General features: G+C 36.6%; 1 protein-coding gene across 9 annotated transcripts in view; it reads right to left on the minus strand.

Moving 5' to 3' along the window:
- Nucleotides 1–16,778, minus strand: part of TRPS1 (transcriptional repressor GATA binding 1) — a 249,650-nt gene extending 232,872 nt beyond the window's left edge. For 3 of the 9 annotated variants that reach the window (XM_066379378.1, XM_066379376.1, XM_066379373.1), the window contains exons 1-2: nt 15,843–16,377; nt 14,266–14,389 (exon numbers count right to left, since the gene is read on the minus strand). Coding sequence is in view for 1 of the 9 variants with exons in the window: in XM_066379377.1 (XP_066235474.1) it covers nt 15,155–15,164 (10 nt within the window). In the remaining 8 variants the exon portion in view is untranslated. Of the gene's footprint in view, nt 1–8,864; nt 8,977–14,265; nt 14,390–15,154; nt 15,394–15,842; nt 16,378–16,650 lie in introns of those variants that run through there. The other 6 variants (XM_066379379.1, XM_066379375.1, XM_066379374.1 and 3 more) reach the window with 5 other exon arrangements.
- Nucleotides 16,779–19,679: the final 2,901 nt, after the last annotated feature.

Raw genomic sequence — 19,679 nt, forward strand, 5'->3', positions numbered from 1 at the left:
GGGTAATAGATAAGGGCCGTTTACCCTCTCTAAAGCATCCAGGAGAGTCTTTGCTCACATACATGTGCCACGAGAACAAGTATAAAACAACAGAAAGTGTCAAAGAGACTGCGTGAGAAGGGGTTCACCAAATATGAGGGAACATAATAGCAGAGCTGTGGTTAAGGGGAGTAAAAGAGAAATGAACGCACACTGATTTGTCAGGAAAACAAACCCTTTAATAAATGGCAAGAAAAACAAATACAAAAACTCAGTTAAAGCTTTTCTGTATTTGACCTGTTTCAAAACTCAACAAAAAAAGTGCATTCTGATCAACAAAGCCCAGAATAAGAGCCTCTTTAAACTTATTTTGGTCTATAATGCTAAAAGTGCACAGTAAAGTTCCAGTCTCCTAAAGTAAAAGAAGAAAAAGAAATTAGGAGAGAAATCAATCATTTATTTAGAAAAATAAATTCTAAATAACATTAAGAAAAACTAGGGCAAATTAGTCATTTATAGTACTTCCTATGGTTCTATCAGGTATACATTGGATGTTAAACTATAATTCACAGTCAGGGTCTAAAAAAAAAAGAAAATCAACTATGTAAAGAGATAAAAGCCAGAGGAAGAGTTCAAAAAATTCCTAGATAGTTACGTGATAAGAGTAATAGACGTTTTCAGTCTTTCTATGTATAGTATGTTCATTACAACAAGAAAGAGACATGATGTGGAATGACCAGCATACTAGTCGAAATGGTTCCTTAACCCATGTTAGGAGAATTGCTTTTTAATGTTAATAATCATTCCATGACCCTCCCATATAACTGATTATTTTTGACTGACTAAATATGATATTTTCTATAAGAACACTATTTTATTTTAAAGGAATAACTATTCAAAGCCATTTATAAAGAGTTTTCACCTAAAGAAACATTAATGGAACAATCACAACCAAATTAAAAACAAGCCTGCCCTCTGGCTAAAACACAAACAGTGGAAACCCCAGACATACACAGTGCACCTTGCAATTCAACATGAAATAGGTTCAAATCAGACCCTGGACCAAACCAGCCCGTGTCCAGGGTCTGACACGCCTCCTTGTGATCTCCAAAGTCACTTCTGGAGCTGAATTGAAAGAGTTTGGAGAATATCTTGGGTCCCATTTATCTGCATGAAATTTACCGCAATTCATTTAAAAAAAAAAAGTAAATGACAGCGGCATCCAGGGTTGTAAACTGTAAATCCCGCTGAAGAAGGGAGTTGTATTAACCCTTTACACTATACAATGTAACTATTAGCACTGAAAGATAAAAAAAAAAAAAAAAAGAAACTTAAGTAAAACACCTCAGATGTCTAAGAAGAGAAAATTTTCCTGTTTTTCCAATGAAACAAATAATTAAAATTAGCTTAACTGTAACCAATAATAAAATGTTAATTGTGTCCCTCTTGTATAGTGAGGTCACAAATAAAAATGGAACATTACAGAAATTTCCTTTAAAATAAAGGCATTAAGTTTTATATATTTAAAAATATCTCATTTCCACTACATTTAGGCTGAAATTTATCACTCAAAAGACAGGCTTAAGAAGAAAGGCATTTAAAATAAATGAGGTTCCTTTATTATTCTTTTGTTAATTTGTCCTTATAAATGCTGATGAATTTATGTAAAATGTCACAAATAATTTAATCATGTTTTAATAACTACATAGTTGCACATTTTAGGCCTAATCTCACATTGACTGTCTGTAGTTTTCAACCATCCAAGGGATCTATGTCTGTTATAAATGAAAAAAAGTTCAGTTTCTTGGAAGACAAAAAATCCTAACTCAAATGGATAACATTTTTTAATTGGTCTCAAAATAGATAAATGTTTGAGGTATTTTAAGTTAAAGGGAGAAGAAGAATGCAACTCAACTTCTTATTAATGATGGTTTTATAAGCAATTCTTCAGTACCAACTGGCTTTTATGTAAATGAATCCAAATAGCTTCTTTCACTCAAGTGTTTGAAAGAAACATTAAACCTAGATTTTCGGCAGTAACTTTTTAACCTTCCAGGATAACATCTAAAACTAAACATTTGATTCCCCATTCTTCATGAAGGTATTAATAGAAGAATAAAATGAATATGACCACAGACTTATTATATGATCAATTCCCTGCTGCATACTAACAAATGATATTCTATTCTTACTCCCATATCTATATACAGAAGGAAAAGGGGGATTAATGAATCTCAAAAAGTAGGTAGATTTCCTCAGCAAACATCAACACTGTCTAGTATTTTAAGGAAAAATGAGGGTGGTGACTAGACACGACATAATTTCAAGTTCAGTCTTTTATCTAAGTAGCTGTATGATCATGGGAACACTTAATCTTTGCTTTTCTCCTTTGTAAAACAAGATGATTCTGTTAGGATGGCTCACAGCTTGCGTCCCTTCTATCTTTCAAAATAAAGTATGACCCTATGGTCACTCTAAATAATACCTAAAGTAAAGACAAAGAAACAAAACTTAAACTTGAACAGCAGATTTTCCACTGACCATTCAAGGCAAGTTCAGCCATTCAGAAAGAGGCGTTTTATCGGCCAGGGTCTATTTTTCCAAAATAACATCAACAAAAACAGAAGACTCTCAAGTCTAGATCCCCATGTTCTCATGTATGTGGGAAGCAGGACATTCTATATTCATACACATATATGACGAACTATGTGCCTATCAGCAAAGCAGGTGGGAGCCAGCTTTTAGAGCACAGATCTAAAAAAATTCTCTCAAAGGCTACCTAGTTCACTCGCCATCTGACCTCAGATAGGTGATTAAATTTTTATTCTTTTGTTTATTTCCTTTCTCCATGGTTTTATTGATGCAACTGAATGAAATAAAGAGCACATATTATTGGGCTCAGAAAATTTGCACGTTTTTTTACATGAACATCTGTTGTCAAAACAAAGTGGACCAATTATTCCTACAATGTTCTTTACGCAAATAAACCCCATTTTTTCCTACATTAGGAAAAGAAGAAAGGATCTGGGGAATTTTTTTTTTTATTTGTTATCTGTATCTAAAGACTTTGAATTAAATCTAAAAACACTCTCCCGGCTCTTCCATTATACTCCAAATAGGTAACAATTTTAAATTCATCCTTTCGACATAACATTACACATGATTTGAAATCATCACATTAACCTAACTGCACATCGTCGTTTTGATTACACTGGACCAAACTTTTGGCAAAATGATGTCCTGACATCACAAGGACCAGATGAGAAGGCAGCTTGTTGAACAGTCCACATTTCTACCAGTGGAGACACCAAAGTACTGTTAAATGAGTGCAAATGGTGCAGTCTGTCAGAGTCAACTCCACTTCCCGTGAAGAGCATGGGTATGTTGGGGATACTACATTTGCAACAGAGTATTTCTTTAGGAACTGATGCATTTATTCCGAATGAATATATCTGTAAAGACTCTAAGATGAATGTGCAGAGCTGTTGCTTCTTTGCAGGATAGCAGCCTTATTTGTTTTACATATAACTATAATTTAAGGATGCCAATCATTTTAAGCAAAGTCATTTGCAAAAAAACAAAATATAGGCAAAAGCAGAGAAAATTTTCTTTATACTAAAACATCTTTAATATATGTCAGGTTAAAACTAAAACTGTATATACATAATATAAACTTATATATACATACAGGTTTAATTTTAACCCTGTGCATCGATGGTATGTAGCATGTTCTTACGTTATGTTTGGAAAATCCATAGGATTACCTTAAATTGCTATCAAAACCGGTTAAAATTTTTTTTTCTTCAATCACATTTTTAGATACAAATTGCCTAAGACACAAGTGAGAAATAACTAACTAAATCTCATGTTATTTTACACCGTTCAGATTTTTTGCAATTACCTCAAAGAATAAATATATGACTTTCAAACACCACTCTTCTTTCAAGTAAAAATAAAAGTATGCAAATGACATAAGAAAAGATTTCTCCAAAGTGAATCCTTAGGAATGACCAAAATAACTTATCACAGAAGGGTATGGAAGAAGAGCTGAAATCACTGATCTTTCAATTCAATATTTCAAAATGAGTTTCTAAAAAGATAACACAAAAGAAAACAATAAAAAATTAATGCAAAATTAGTTTGCCTCTTATGGTAAATAACAAGGATTCGACCATAAGAAAACCCTAAAAAGATGAAGTATTTCCTCTCCTTTCTGAAAAGCTTAAAAAAACAAAGTAAATATTTCAAAATCAATGGACTTCAAGCAATCCAAGAGAATTTGGAAAACATTTCTCTAAAAACCATACCAGAATGCAGAATGTCAATTTGGAAATAATGGAAGCATATTCCATTTTAAAATTTGAAAACTTTTTTAAAGACGAAAATTCAAGTTAACATCCCAGTGATTAACTCAGGGACTGCTTAGCCAAGAACAACTTTCGGCACTTACAACATAAAACTGTCAGTTTCCTCTGCTTGGAGACAAAACATACAAAACGCAAACATTCACTGCTATATTTTCCTAGACTTGAAAGACAGAACTAACTTTCATAAAAGGTGATTGCTCTGAATATTTCTACCTGTTATTATATTTATGCCGTAGCTCCCAAAAATGAGCTACAAATTCCAAACCTCAGAATCATCCTTAGTAGATGGCTACTACTATATTATAGTACTCCTTAAATCTTGACGGAAATACAATCACTTTTTGAACTTTCCTAGGGCTCAATGTACAAATACATTAAGCTGCCAGTGCTTGATGTTATTGAATATAACCTACCATAAACATTAAAACTCTCTAATGAAGACCTCAAAGGGTTGATAACATGAGAGATGGCATTCTATTTCTTTCAAATCTAAATAAAGCATACGGACGGTGCGAATAATGTAAGTACTCTCTTCCCTGAATCAAGACACATTCATTTCAAGCATCTTACGTGATCAGCTTGTCAAATATATATTTATAAACTTGAATTACACAGTTTGGTAGAATCACTGAGCAACTAAAATTGTCTTCATCTTTTTGCCAGAAATATGTCACAGTTGGTGCTTACAATTGTTTCAAAATTATACCACGACTTTATTTCATTTCATTCAATGCATTTCCTCATATAAATGGAATGGCAAAGGCCTGCTCACAACAAACAATAAATGAAATTATTATTTTACAGTACAAGAGGCTCCTCCTTTTCTTATACTGCTGCCCCCTCACAAATATAATATATTATAAAGAAATATAGGTAAAACCCCCACAGCTGGCACATTTTTCCACTAAAAAAAGAAATACTTATTTCTCCCAAAACTGAAATATTAGATTCCAAAGAGGAAAAAAGAAAGAAAGAAAGAAAGAAAAAATGGTAATAACGCATGGCAAAATAATCCAAAGGAGGCGCGGTTGGTCGAGGCATAATTTCCCTGAGCACCCTGAAAGGAACAACATCAGCTGCCCACGATCTCTGCTTACTCTGAAAACCAGCCAGAGGCTTTTCAAAAAGGAAAAATTCGAGTTGGACTTGCAAATGCCAAATTAACTTACAGGACTTCCATTCCTGAAGGAAACCAGCACAGTAGCACACCAGAAGCTGGAGAATGCTTTTTGTCACGCAAAGCCGGAACTGATGAGTGTGACCCCAATGGGGTTTATCTAAAATTCCCAAGGACGCAAGGTCAAAAGTTTTCTACGCCAAAAATATATAAATAAATAAAGCTATATATAGCAATAGATCCTTCTGTTATAATGGACTGTAGAGTAGTTAAATCCCCCTTTTCTCCAACTCTTTCTCTCTCTCTCTCTCTTTAAATAGGAACTGAAAATGGGAAAAATTAAGAGAAGGAAAACCTACTTACACTCATATCTGCCCTCCTGGTCTCCATTTCTAATATTTATTGGTCTGATATTTAAATCTGTATTATTACCCCCATGCTACATGGAATTATCCGGGGAGGGTCCGGAGCATGTCTACATAAGGAACTGTTAACAAGGGTATGCTGAACTATTCTGGGAGTAAAAAGTGCATGACAGGTGTGTTCATAACACCAAAGAGTTAAATGTCTGACAAAGTGAATTGGGAAGATCACGAACACATATTTACACATAAAATGAATGCATTATCATTTTTGACTTGTGGCCTAAAATTTTATGAGTGGCACCTTTCTTACTGAAAGCTTGTCAAGAACAAAGAAAAAGTAAATAACTAGGGAACTCTTTCCACAACATAAACTGTCTTAAAAATGGGCATTTAAAGGTGAAATCACAGTGATGAGATAGAGTAAAATACATTGTTCACTGTAACTGAGGTTTAGCTGACAGTGACTTTCTTACAGTTATTGACATGTCTTACGACCAATGAATGTAATACAAATTCTTCCTAAGGGTAAAGGAGAAATATCTTTTGCTATTTGCTTATAAGTTACAGAAAATACTGTCTTATATTAATTATTACTTGGATGTGTTATTGCTTTGGACACGTTGTAGCTAAGTTGTTTTCTAAAACTTACCTAAGTTTGTATAACTGAGGAGCAACAGCTGCAATAATCTTTAAAAAGAATAACTCAACATAATCATTTCTGTCTTTTCAATTTATAATTTAAATTCACTTATTAACATAAAATTCAGCCAGTAAATACGGGAAACACATGATTTAAAAGATCTCAAAGTATATCTAAAAATAATTGCTAAAGAATAATTAATCATTAAATGATTAGACTAATATTTGAGAAAATTTAATAACATGGGGCTTGATTCCAATTAACATATTAATAGATATATACATAGATATACATATATACATAGATAGATATATACATATCTATCTATCTACCTAAATACCAGTCTTTCCTTCCATCAGTTGAACGGTATTTTTTAAAATTAACGTGAGCTAGATTCTCTTTCAAAAATATTTAATAGCATTAAAAGTAAAAATAAATGCCAAAATATCTTTGAGAAACTTTGATATATTTGGAACTACTTCATAGTATTGAGAGAAAAACAGGCTGACGTATTTATTTCTGCATCTTTCAGAGCTAAGGATGATGTGTGGAGAATGACATCACAGAGAAGTCCCAAATAGAAGTTGGTTTTTAATTTGTTTTGCCAATCTTGCTCTCATTTCAGAACTAAAATTATAATTAAATTAACCCTGAAATAAGTGTTGGGATGCATGAAGTAATTAGAATGTATATTACAAAGACTAAAGTTATTTCAAAAAAATATGTCATATGTTAAAATTCCATTCAGTGTCTGTAATGCAAAAACATTCTATATGAATGAGACTCCAGCTCTGTGCACGTACATGTGCGCACTACATTAATAAGAAACCACAAGTCCTGTGCTGCACTGGAGCACAGTTCAGAGAAAAATAAAGCTAATACGAGATAAGTGACGCTTGATCCCTTTGCACATCAAGTGTATCATGTAATGGAGAAATTTCGATTCCGCAAAGAAATCTCTGCCATATATATATATTCACACTATGGATAGATGTATCTGATCTCAGACACAATAGATGTTTCTGTAAGCAGAAATTAAAATAGTGCTTTACAAGAATTCTCTGAAAGCTATATTGTAGAATCTAATCAAAAAGCACGTCATGTTTGTGGATTTCTAAGTTTCATAAATTCTGTTCAGATACTACAAATGAAAAGGCTCTAAAGCAAAATCTCTTTTATTTCTTTTTTTTTTTTAGAGCTACAATATATTTAATGTCTAAATAGCAATTGTGTTGTATCTATCATCCTATACTGGGTTCATGCCTAGGTATTATAATACTCAATTTAATAATATATTATGAATGCTTTCTTAAGGCTTGGGACAAATACATTAGATAATATAAATACGCTTTTTAGTCTTTATAATACTATACTACTGACTACCATGAATACAAAGTAATTTACAGATGAAGCAATTATAAATGTAAATAAAAGAACCGTGTTCCCTTCAAATAAAGAAAAAAAGAAACAACATAAACTATTTTTTCTAACACTCTCTACTATGGAAGACTTAGAGAGCTGACAATGAGTCATTTGTTTATTCAAACGTTAAATAAATAGAATGTATAAGTTAACTTCTGACTTACTTAAAAGTATTTGGAACATTTTCCAGAGCCTATTTTGACTGTGTCAATTACCTAGATACCAAAGTTGTTGTATTGTGTTGCCTGATGAAATAGGACATACAGCAACCCTCAAAACCAGTATTACAAGCCTGGCAAACAGCATCACATTTGGGTGACGCACAGAATCCATCACCCTAGGGAAAAACGCTATGGTCATAGTACGGAGTCGACAAGTTCCATATTATTTCTACATAACGTTTTGAGATGCTAAAATTGTAAACTATAAAGTGCTGTCCCATAAAAAGATATTTTTAAAAACAACACCATCCCTTAACTGATCCTCTCAACAAAAGTAGGACTTTGAAAACATTATCTTCAGAAGCATTTCTTAAAATACACTGAAAGATAGCATTTTGACTTCTAGTGGGGTTTTCTTTGTCATTTCCTAAATTTTTTAGTAAATTCAGAAAAGATATAAGTATTGTGATAGCAATGGCTTCATTATGGTTAACTCCATACTCATTTCAAACTTCTAGGCTTTATAAAGTAGGTCATGTAGCTCCTTAAAAGGTTCATGTTTAAAGCGTCGAGTTAATAGCTAAGCATGTTAGACTTCACCATCAAGGTTTAGCTACGTGTCATCAGTCTACATATAATATATACATAAAACACATGTACAATAGCATGCACATATAGCAGCAAGAATTTAAACACAGAGTAGCTATCGTGACTATTTCAAACATTTGCAGGCACTTATACTGCTAGATTTTCTCTCATTTTATAGGTATCCTACTGCTAACTAAACCAAAATTACACAAATCAAAATGTTACCTTTGTTCAGACAATACTGCAATTCATTATATTACAGAAAGTGTCATCCTTAATCTCTCAGGAACCAAGAAAGTGGTGGATTCTTGGAGCAGAGGTGGTCCCGAAAGCTTCAGCTTCGAGGCAAAACTGAAACACATTGTTTAAGTAAACCTGAAGGGGAGGGGATCATATACGCAACTGATGGATTTTTTTTATATCATCTTCCACAAAGCCTCTCCCACCCCTCCCCCCCACTGAACAGTAAACACACTACTGATACTAAAGGGTGACAGCTTTGAGAGCCTCCTTCTCCCTTTTTATTTTCCTTCTTGCTAAATTTTATTACTGTTCCCTCAGTTTTGAATAAGCCATCATTTAGTAAATAAAAATGTATTGACAGAAACCTGTAACTTGAAATTTAGGCTTGAAAACATTGGAAAAATAAAATAAACCAAAGACTTCCTCGAAGACACTCACACGATGCTGATAAGAACAACTTATAGCTTACCTTCCTAAAGTTTTTCCTGACAAATCCTAAGGAAAGAAGTAATTAGCAAAGAAAGAACAGCTCTGACTTGAACTAAAGTCTCCAGTTCTCACAAGAAAAACTGAGAAATGCCTAAGGTAAATCAAAACTGAAATTTCTATATAGAGAACACCTCAACCTCCCTAAATGTCTGGAATGCTTTTTATGATCCTTATAAACATCTTAAAAGACATTTTAAGTATCAATGTGATACCTAATTTTCAGTGTGTATTATGTTAAAATATACTGTGTTTAAAAAAAAAAAAAAAAAAAAAAACCCTCTCAGAACAAATTTGAAGTTAAAAGCAAAGTCCCGGAGAAGTAACCATAAGATTTCAACGTTAGGAACAATTCGCATCAGAAATGTGGCTCAGCTCTGGCCCACCAAATGGGGCGGAGGCCCCCAACCATGGGTGGAGTGTCTCTCCCCAAGGAAGGCAGCCCTGGCACAAATCTTTCTGCCCTCTTGAAAGATTTTCCTACTTGCCAGCTTTGGAAGTTGCCCTGATGTCAATCAACTTCACCAAGATGTCTCTTAATTGAGAAAGTTCTGTCTGCCTGCGCAAGATCAGGAAGAGAAAAAGGACTATTAAAAAAATAAAAATAAAATAAAACTTAAAAACACCATGTAATTAATAGGGTTAAAAACTATCATCTAAAATTCTGTGATAAAAAGAACCGCCAGCAGAAACAAACTGACCCTTAACATTAACACTTTCCCTCTAAAAATATATTTTTGTAAAGTTTCATCTATTTCCCTTCCTCTGCACATAAAAATGATTAATGTTACAATGAAACTTCCACATTTCAGGACCTTGCTAACAGGTGTAGCATTCTTTATATAAACATATTCACTGACCTGTCGCCATTGATAATCTTAATTAATTCATCTCAGTTGAAACAAAAACAAATGTTCTTTTCCAAATAAGAAAGAAAGAACACAACACAAATACCCACTTCTCCCCCAAAACCCAAAAACTGTTTAAGTTACGGTAACCTGAAATGCACCAGCCATCACAGAGAGCAATTGGAGAAATTCAGCAATGTTCAGCAGGAAAGATTTTTAATAACAGATTGAAAAACAAGAATAAAAATAACTACATCAACAGAGCCTTTCTACCCCAGCCCACAAGGCCGTTCTTACTTGAACTTTTTTTTTTTAAATGGCATTTTGGCCACTAAAACCAATCCAGAACATTATTAAAAGTTAAAAGCTACCAATTACTTCTGTCTGTTCTTTTAAAGCAAAGTTTGGCATTACGTCAGTTGGTTTAAAGAAAACAAGAAAGAGAGAGAGAAAGAGTAGGAGAGAAAGTTTCCTGCTTGTATAAACTAAACCACCAGGGAAGGTGTCTAGCCACTTGTAAAGTATTTACTGCAGGTTTTTAAAGACCTAGAAAATATTGAAAAATTAAAAGTTTTCTTTCTTATTTTTAATGAAACATACTTAGGAATGAAAAAGTGTAGCCTTAATGTCTTCTTTGAAGTGTTGGGATGTTATTTGTATTTCGATCATAGCTCTGAATCAGAAAATTATTTCCAATGATCCCTCAAATTTGAAATACACGGCAATTTCAATTTTGTTTTTGTTACTTGGATTTGTGCTCTTGAGAAAAAAAAATGTGGGATGATAAAAAGTAGACATTGCTACTGTAATAGCCATTATAGCTGCAGTGACTAGCCAGACTTCTCAATCTAACTCTTAACAATTCAAATAATTTTCATCCATAGATCTTTTTGTAAATGTAGTGAGGAGTTTTCCTTAAGTCTAAAAGATCTCTTTCTAACCTAAATCAAGTTCTACATTATTGTACTCATCAGAGAACCAAACCAAAGACCAACGAACTCAGGTCCCTGGGATCAGAAAACCACGGGGTGATGTGACAACCCTAAAGGTGATCAAAATACCAACAGTAAAGACATTATAGAGGCCTTATATAATTAATCAAATATCCTACACAAATAAACAAACAGCTTAAGACCCACTTATAATTCTGGATAAGTTTTTTAAAGTAGTTCTTGCCTCTGTAGCCCTGTTTGCTACTGAACAGTAGTATAAACAACGCTGGCATTTTAGAATATTGACTCTAATCCACTGGTTAAAGCTTTTCGGAGATAAATAATTTGGGTAATTATAGAAACTCTGTGCAAATTTTTTTCATTGGAAATAGTTGCAAAGTACGTTAAATTCCTCTATACATAAGAATTACGAGTACCCTTAGAGAAGTAGATTAAATTTCTACTTGGCAAAGGCTATAAGAGTTTCTTCATTTTTTATCTAAGGGGGACTCTACTATTCCATAAATCATGACAATTATAATAACAAAAAATTATCTCCCTTCTGGATGATGATATCAAAAGAAGAATGTAGTTATCATACAGATAAAGTAAAACCAAGTCTAGATCCGCTGTCATCAATATCCCCAAATTTCAATGAATAATAAATAAGAGAAATGAGTAAACAAGACTCAGAATTAGTAATCAATGGTATCAGTAGTTATAACCCGCAAAAGGGAGAGAGAAAGAAACTTCTGTTACCTGAAAGCTTGACCAAGGATGAACAACAGAAAGCAAGTCCATAAAACTTGGCTGTTTTTATCAAATTGATTGTAACTGGGGAGCTGCACTATTTGGGACAGAACTGTCTGAGTTTATAGTTTTCTATGCCTGCCAAAAACAGATGCAGACTACCACACTAGCTGTCCTGCGGAAACTAAATTAAGCAAAGGCAAATACCAAGTGGAAAGTTGTCAGTCTGTTGAATGAATGGCTTCATTTTACACACCAGAGAATATCTTAATAAGAATATATTTTAATGTGCACCGGTCATTTTATTTTAAGTGCACCACTTATTTCAAAAATAATAATTTTCCCTTTAAATCAATGACAAACACCTGCCCGTAACTTTTTTAATGTCTATTTGGTTTTCCACACATTCACATAGTATTGTTATCTTACTGTTGGCTATCAAAGTGATATTTAAGTTAAAAATAAGAATTTTCACATATCCATCTTATTGAAAACATTTAAAGGCCAGTTACCAATATTTGTGCTCATTTCCAATCCGAAATAAAGTTCCAGCTTAAAAAATATTTGCTACAAGTTCTTTTAAAAAGTTTCAATAATGTTTATTTACTTCAACAAAGAAGGTAAGAGAGGAGCTTATTAAAATTTAACACCTTTTGGCATTCTTAATAGAAATATGGAGATCATTAAATGCAAATTGTGGTCTGTATTTCTCTCTGTCTCTACATACACACACACACAAGTAGCAATAACAATAATAAACTAGAAACACCATTGAACTAGTAGGATCTTAAAAGCAGTTTTACAGCTGCATTCATTTCCCTGTTTTGAAGGTTTTCCTGATGAATGAAGATTTCCTTATGTGTATCCGAGAGACCTACACTGTGGAAATCAGAGTAAATTCAGAAGTACTATGATAGAAAAGAAAAGTAAAAATACTACTGAAAATAGGGTAGGGGTCTATGGAACGCCCTTCGGATGAGCACACTAATCTGGATTCTAACCTGTTCTTAAGCCAAAGTTATACAAAATCATTTAAAATATTATCGTCAAAATGCTGAGCTCTAAAATCAACTTCAACTTCTCAGCTGCTAGGACACTTTTCTCCTTACTTTTAATGTTACCTTGAAGACACAAAGGACAGCATCGAAATAGTTACAGAGACCCTTACAAGAACCTAGAATTCAGAGGAGTGACAAAACTGTTTTGTAAGGAACTTGTTCTGTTCCATCATGTGTTCGGAGAGTGTCAGACTTAGTTATTTATTATGTGTGGAAGAGTATTTTACACACATATATCCTAACATACAACAGACATATCAGGAAGCCACAAACATCAGCTCACCGATGGGAAATAATACTTTGCCGACAGAGTATTACGGAAGCTTTGGGATGCTTCACGTTTAGAGAAATCAAGTCAGATTGTTAGCGTTAAACCCGATTTCCCCTCAGGAGTTTTCTTTTCACATTATTAATATCCAGAAATAATCATCAAATGTTAGCATATTAGTGTGGCCCTGTATATTTAACTGACTCTAGGGATGTTTCATCCCAGGGTCTAACTGTAAAGGAAAGTTTAAAAATCTGAGGAGAGAGCTCTAAAGCCGATACTTTTGACTTGCTAAGATTAAGCATGTCATTAATAAACTTTCACTTAAAGGTAAAAAAAAAAAAAAATCCTCAAAATGTTGATATCATTTCCAGACTGTCTTGTCAGCATCACAACTTACAGGAAACGCTTCATCTTCCCATACAAACCCTGTATTTATTCACAACCCTGGCATACTTGGGAAAAGAAAAAAAAAAAAAAAAGCCCACACCATTTTAGAGCTAGTTGGCTTTTTTATGTTAACCGGTGGAATATCTGAGAAAGTGTTCTAAGCAAATGAGCAGCGTGTAAGTCACTTCACAACAGTGAGTTGAGAAACTTTCATTCTCATTTTGTCCACGTCAAGAACTGGCTGCGCGCACAGTACTTTCCTTTGCCGCCTCTAGCATTTTTAACTCTGGCAGCCTTTTCTAAATGATCAACTTTTCCTAAAACCAGCAGGAAAGTAACATGATGCCAGCAAGATCCATAGGTTTTAACTTAAAGAGCTGAAGGGCTTTGAAGACTGGCTGGAAGGTTCCTATTTTGTTTTTGCTTCGAGCAATCAAATGTTAGCCAACAACCAGGCCCAGAGTTATCACTTCTTTGTAATTTCGTCTCGAGCCCTATCTGTGTTTTCCCCTTTGTACTGTCTCCCCCTCAGATCCTTTCCTGTTCACCTGGTGGTGCCTTCACAAAAGTTCAAAGACTGCAAAAGTGCAATGAATCGGCCTAATTTCTCTGCGATTCAACTTCTCCGCTGAAGCTTAGCACTTCACTTACCTCACTGAAAAGTCTAGCCGTGATTTTCCAAAATAGGGTAAGGATGAATATTCTATCATAATTATGGTTCATCATTAAGATCCATCGCTCTTACTCAAAAACTTTCAGTTATCAATTATGAGGCCTAAAAAGATATGAGGAAGTAAAGCAAGACCTAAAATTTAGTAAGTCCAAGATTCCCCTCGCCCCCCCTTAAACCCACCAGTCCTTCTCGCCCTCGAAACTTCAATTGCTTTCGAGTCTTGGGGACTATAAAACAGTAACTGACTTCCCTGGGGGAAACACCACCTTCTCACTCAGGTACTAACAAAAAAGCATTCCCAGCCACAGAAACAGCTTTGCACTTCAAACAGCTCCCACCTCCGCCTCACCCTCAAATTATTCATGGGGTCCTGTAATCCTGGAGTTATTGGAGGGGGCAGCGGTGTTTGCCTTGGCCTTTCCAAGATGCGTTTCTCTAGAACCCAAACAGGAACTAGACAGAAGGCGAAGCGCCCGTCTGCCTGGATGCCCCACCGCTGTCAGGCGTTTAATCACCGGCCAGTGTCCGCTGCCCCGAGACACATGGCGCATCATCCGCACCGCAGAGGAAGTCTGCCCCTTCCTCAGCCCCTGCGGAAGCGCCCAGGCTGCAAGGCCCTGCCACATGGCAGGACGGGGCACAGACCCCTCGGCCAAGCTGCCCGAGCCGCGCACAGGCGGGTGCACCAGGGGATGCGACAAATCTCCTTCTCCAGCCCAGCTGGGCCTTTAAGGGAAAAAAGTTTGAAGCCTGCCTTTGCAAACTCTTCAAAGCCAACGCCAGTCCTGTGCTGTTTTCCTACTTGGGGGACCACACAAAGTCCCCTCTCTGAGACCCTACCGACCCTCCCAAGTTCGCCCAACTTACTACTCTGCATGTTGGTGCCTAGTCTGCTCCCCGCTTGTCAGGAGCCCCAGAAAACTTGCAGCAGCGGCGGTGGTGGCGGCGGCGGCGGCCCCTCGGGTCCAACCACCTCCAGCTCCTCCGCTGCGCCCGGTAGGAAAGAATTAAAATCAGCCAGAAAGAGACAGCGAGGGGGAGTGCGGCTGCGAGGGGGAGGGGGCACCGGCCTGAAACTTCTTTTTTTGGCAAATGGGGATTTGTTTTTCCTCCTCCCCGGCGGCTGAACTTGACCCTCCTGACTCCAGGGGCTACTGCAGTTTGAAGTCTCTCGTTTCTAAGGCTCAGATGCCTTAGACCCACCAAAAGGAGGAGAGGAAGGGGGGAAAAGAGAGCAGAAGAGAAGAAAGAAAGAAAGAAATCACACGCGCAAAAAAAAGGAAGAAAGAAAATGCATGTGAAACCCGAGAAGCCTGCGCTTGGCTTTCTGCACACTCTCCCTCTGCTTTTTTTTTTTTTTTTTTTTTTTTTCAAAGAAAGTCACTTTTAATTCCCAGGGCTCCCCGCTCGCGATCGCCCACATTTTGCGCACACACGCGCGGGCGCAGCACTAACAGCGCGGTGCCCGGGCCGGGCCGAGCGACTCCCGCGCCCCCTCGTGCCCCCCGTGCCCCCATCGCCCGGCCCCGCGGCCGCCCGGGCCTCCCCTCCTTACCTGTTGATTAATCGTCAAGAACACCCTCCGCAGCCCGAAAGATGGTGGCGCGGCGGCCAGAGCCATGAACCGTCTTCTGTTGTTTGCAGAGTTGATCTTGGATTATTTGGGGGGGGGGGGGAGAGAAAGGTCTTTCCTGCCTCCCCCCCTTTTCCTTCCCTCCCCCCCTTTATAAAAAGAGAGAGAGAGAGAGCAAGAGAAAGAGAAAGGAAATAGAGCAAGGATGTGCCCGGTGCCGGGTGGGAGAGGGGAGGGGGTGTTGTTTTTTGTTTAAAAAAAAAAATGGGAAGGCGAGAGAGCGATCGAGAGGACGCGGGGTCTGGAGAAACGAGCAGCACCAAAAAAGAGGACGCTTGAGATTGCAGTGAGATCGGGTCTTTATCAGAAATGTTATCGCTTGTCAGGACCTCAGTCTCCGCGCATTACGTCAGTTTCAAGACACCAACACTATTAATATCAAAGGAGCCTTCGCGGAGGAAAGCGCCACCCCAGACCGAGCTCCCTTAAAGAGACAGCGCGCGTCCCCGCGCTGCCGCCGCCGCCGCCGCCGCCCCGCCCGGCTCCGAGCACCCGCCGCCGCCGCCGCCCGCCGGGACCGGCCCCGGCCGCGGCCAGCCGGCTGCGCGAGAACTTCGCCCGAGTCCGAGCGCCGCAAATGAGAGCTGCGCGGTGCAGGGACCCGGCTACCTTCCCGCCCCGCCTCTCCCCCCTCCTCCTCCTCCCCCACCCCCATGTGTGAACGTGCGGGCTGGAAACCCAGGAAAAATCCGAAAGCTTTAGGAATAACGTGATAAAGATAAGGACCTACCTTGGGAGGGGGAGGGGGCAGCTGGGGGCCAGTGCGTGCTGGCCAAATCGGTGTTCCCAAAACACTCGGAGATGCTCTCAGGAACAGTCAAAAGAACTCGAGAAGTGCTTTTACCTTTTTGGGTGTTACTTTCCCTTTTCCCTCCCAATTAAACGACGTAGGATTTGTATGTGTGTGTATGTGTGTGTGTGCGTGCGCGCGTGTGCTCGGCCCCTCCCCCGCCCTTTTCTAGGACATGAAGTCTTAGGACACCTCTTCGGTGGTCTGTGTTTCTCATACATTTGATGGCAAGTGGGCTTGAGGAGAACTTGAACTCTATCCTGAGTTGCAGTAGTGCGGACTGAGGTTGCTATGGTTTTGTGTGGGTTAAGGAGACGCTAGCAAGCTCCAGGGTGCTTAAAAGGGTTACTACAAAGTAGCTAAAATGGGAGCATTATTCAAATGCTGCAAGATTAGTACCTGCAGCACTTTGGAGTTATAGTAGCAAGATAAGGAACACTGAATTAAGCGTGACATTCTCCTTACTGTTCCACATCTCCAAATACTTTCATTGTTAAATGACATTCTCTCAAAAACAAAGTTACTGAATTGCGTGGGGTGTTTTTTTTTTTCTTTCCTTTTTTTAAACTGCTAAAAAACCAACAATGCATAAAAGAGTACCACGACAGGATTCAAAGTATAGGAGGTGTTAAAACTAAGTAAACATTTCTTGGGAGTTTGGACTTCATTTTCTTCAGTTGGGTGACTTTAAGTGGCATGTTTTTCCTCTAGTGAAAATCAGTTTAAATTAATTTTGTGCTAAAAAAAGAAGCATCCTTCTCCGAACTACAAAATGATTAAAATTAGAATTTTAGAGAGGTACAATCATGAATCTGGAAGCCAAGGATGAAGTAATTTCCTCCAAAACATTTTTTCCACTAAATGATTCTTGCATCTTTTAAGAGAAAAAAGCTAAGTATATATTTCAAAACATACTATTATCAGATATGAAAAAGCCCATCAAAAAGAACTTTAAGTTTAAGCATGTGCCCTTAGAACCTTACTGCTTGTTCTGTAAGGTCTTCACTTCTACTTAATGTACCCAGGCAGACAGATATGTGATTCCTTTTTGTAACACTTTTATTCCAGAATTGTGGAGTTGTAGTACTTTTATTCCAAATTGTGCCCCATACACTATGAGTAGAAAAGCAATAATTCTTTTGCAATAGAGAAATAAGTCAGGCAAAAGAGTAGTCAAAATACAGTTTCACAGCGAGGCAAACAATATACTCCCTAAAGGAGTGAGAAGACAATGAACCTTATATGCGTGGAATTATTCATATGTTACCATCAATTTAAATTAGTTTGGGAACAGAGTGAGAATTATATATAGTCCTACTTGCAGGGAAAATTAATATCAAAATCTTCAGTAAATCTCATAGTCAGCTACTAATGACCACCTGCATACTTTCACACTAGAGTCATTTAATACTGTCCACTGCCAATTTCCACTGTAAAATGTATTCATATATTAAACATAGACCTTTATTTTCTTTTTTAAGCCATAAATTAGCTTACCGACTTTTATGGAAATATGCACGGCACAGTGAGAAGCATTTGTATTCAGGAAAAAAAAGGGATCTGAGTGAAACATTCTTGAGTCATGACCAACTAAAAATATTAGATCAAATAAATTTTGAAATATGAATCTGAACAGTAAAACAGTTTGCATTTAAAGGGTTAATACCTAAAACCTCTGAAGCTGGTATCTAACTGATGAAATCTCAGGTTATTGCATCTTAGCAGCAAAGTTAAATAGTGCAAACTATCACAAGAATTAGTCCCCCTAATCTATTGCTGCTCCCCAAGATTTAAATGGCATTTTAAAAGGGGAAGTGATCTTCCTCTTTGTCATTCTCACGTGTAAGGCAATCATCAAGAGTGTAAATTTACTCACGTGAAACAATCATTGATTAAATTGGTTCAAAAAAAATTAAATTATATGCTTTTGCAAGCACAAACCCCTTGAGATGGCTGGTGTTTTTCCACCTGCAATAATACAAAATTTGACCATTAACTGTACCCCAAATTATACATATATAAAATGTTAAAGCCAAAGGTCTCAGGGTGAATTATGTCCTTCAAGGGAAAGGATAAAGTTACACTGCAGGTACTGAAGCCAACAAATTCATGGTCACTTAAAAATTTAATGAATGAAGTCTCACGGACCCAGCTTTGCTGAAGTTTGCCTGAGAAATGAAGACTTTCTTCATGTTCCTTTTTGTATTCTGAGTTCAGTAGATCAAGATGCTGTCTGTGTTCACATGAACCACAAAAGATCTGTAGAGAACTTAATAAAAGCACAAATATTTTTGTCAACTTTTTCAAGCAAATTATTTATTTATGAAATAATTTATGAAGAAAATTTTTACCTCATGCTTTAGATATATTACATATGCTCTTGATTGACACAATATGTATGAGCTCAAAGGCCCTCATAGCATTTTTTAATTCTAGTAGGAATATTTCAAAACAGCCAACTAATACATGAGGTCATAATTGTTTGACAGTTGTTTCTAATATATAAAATAAGTTATGTATATTGTTTTCTTTCAAATGTTTGTTGATTTGTGTTTATAGTCCTGACATGTGCATGGCACAAACTGAATTAGGGAAAATAGTAAAGATGTATTTACATTTATTATTTTCTGCTGTCAAACGTATGCAAAGCTCTTAAATCCATTCTCTTCTTTTGCTTTTATTCGCAAAGTGTTTCTGAACAAGGGAACATGGATGTTAACATGACAACCAGTGCTTTTGTAGGCGACATCAGAAAATAAAGGAGAGAAAAAGAGAAAAAATTTTAAAAGCAAACAAAAGAAATAACTTCCAACTAAAATAACTTCTTTATAATCTTTTGTAATTCTTTAAATTCTGTAAGACTTTCTCATGGCTGGACCATGGATAAAACATTTCCTTGAGCTGTATAATGCTTATTATGTATTAAAATTACATAGTACCTTTTTTCTATTTTATTAATTAAACATCCC

This window comes from Saccopteryx leptura, chromosome 3 (genome assembly GCF_036850995.1).
Source record: "Saccopteryx leptura isolate mSacLep1 chromosome 3, mSacLep1_pri_phased_curated, whole genome shotgun sequence".
In the NCBI taxonomy this organism is placed as follows: Eukaryota; Metazoa; Chordata; class Mammalia; order Chiroptera; family Emballonuridae; genus Saccopteryx; species Saccopteryx leptura.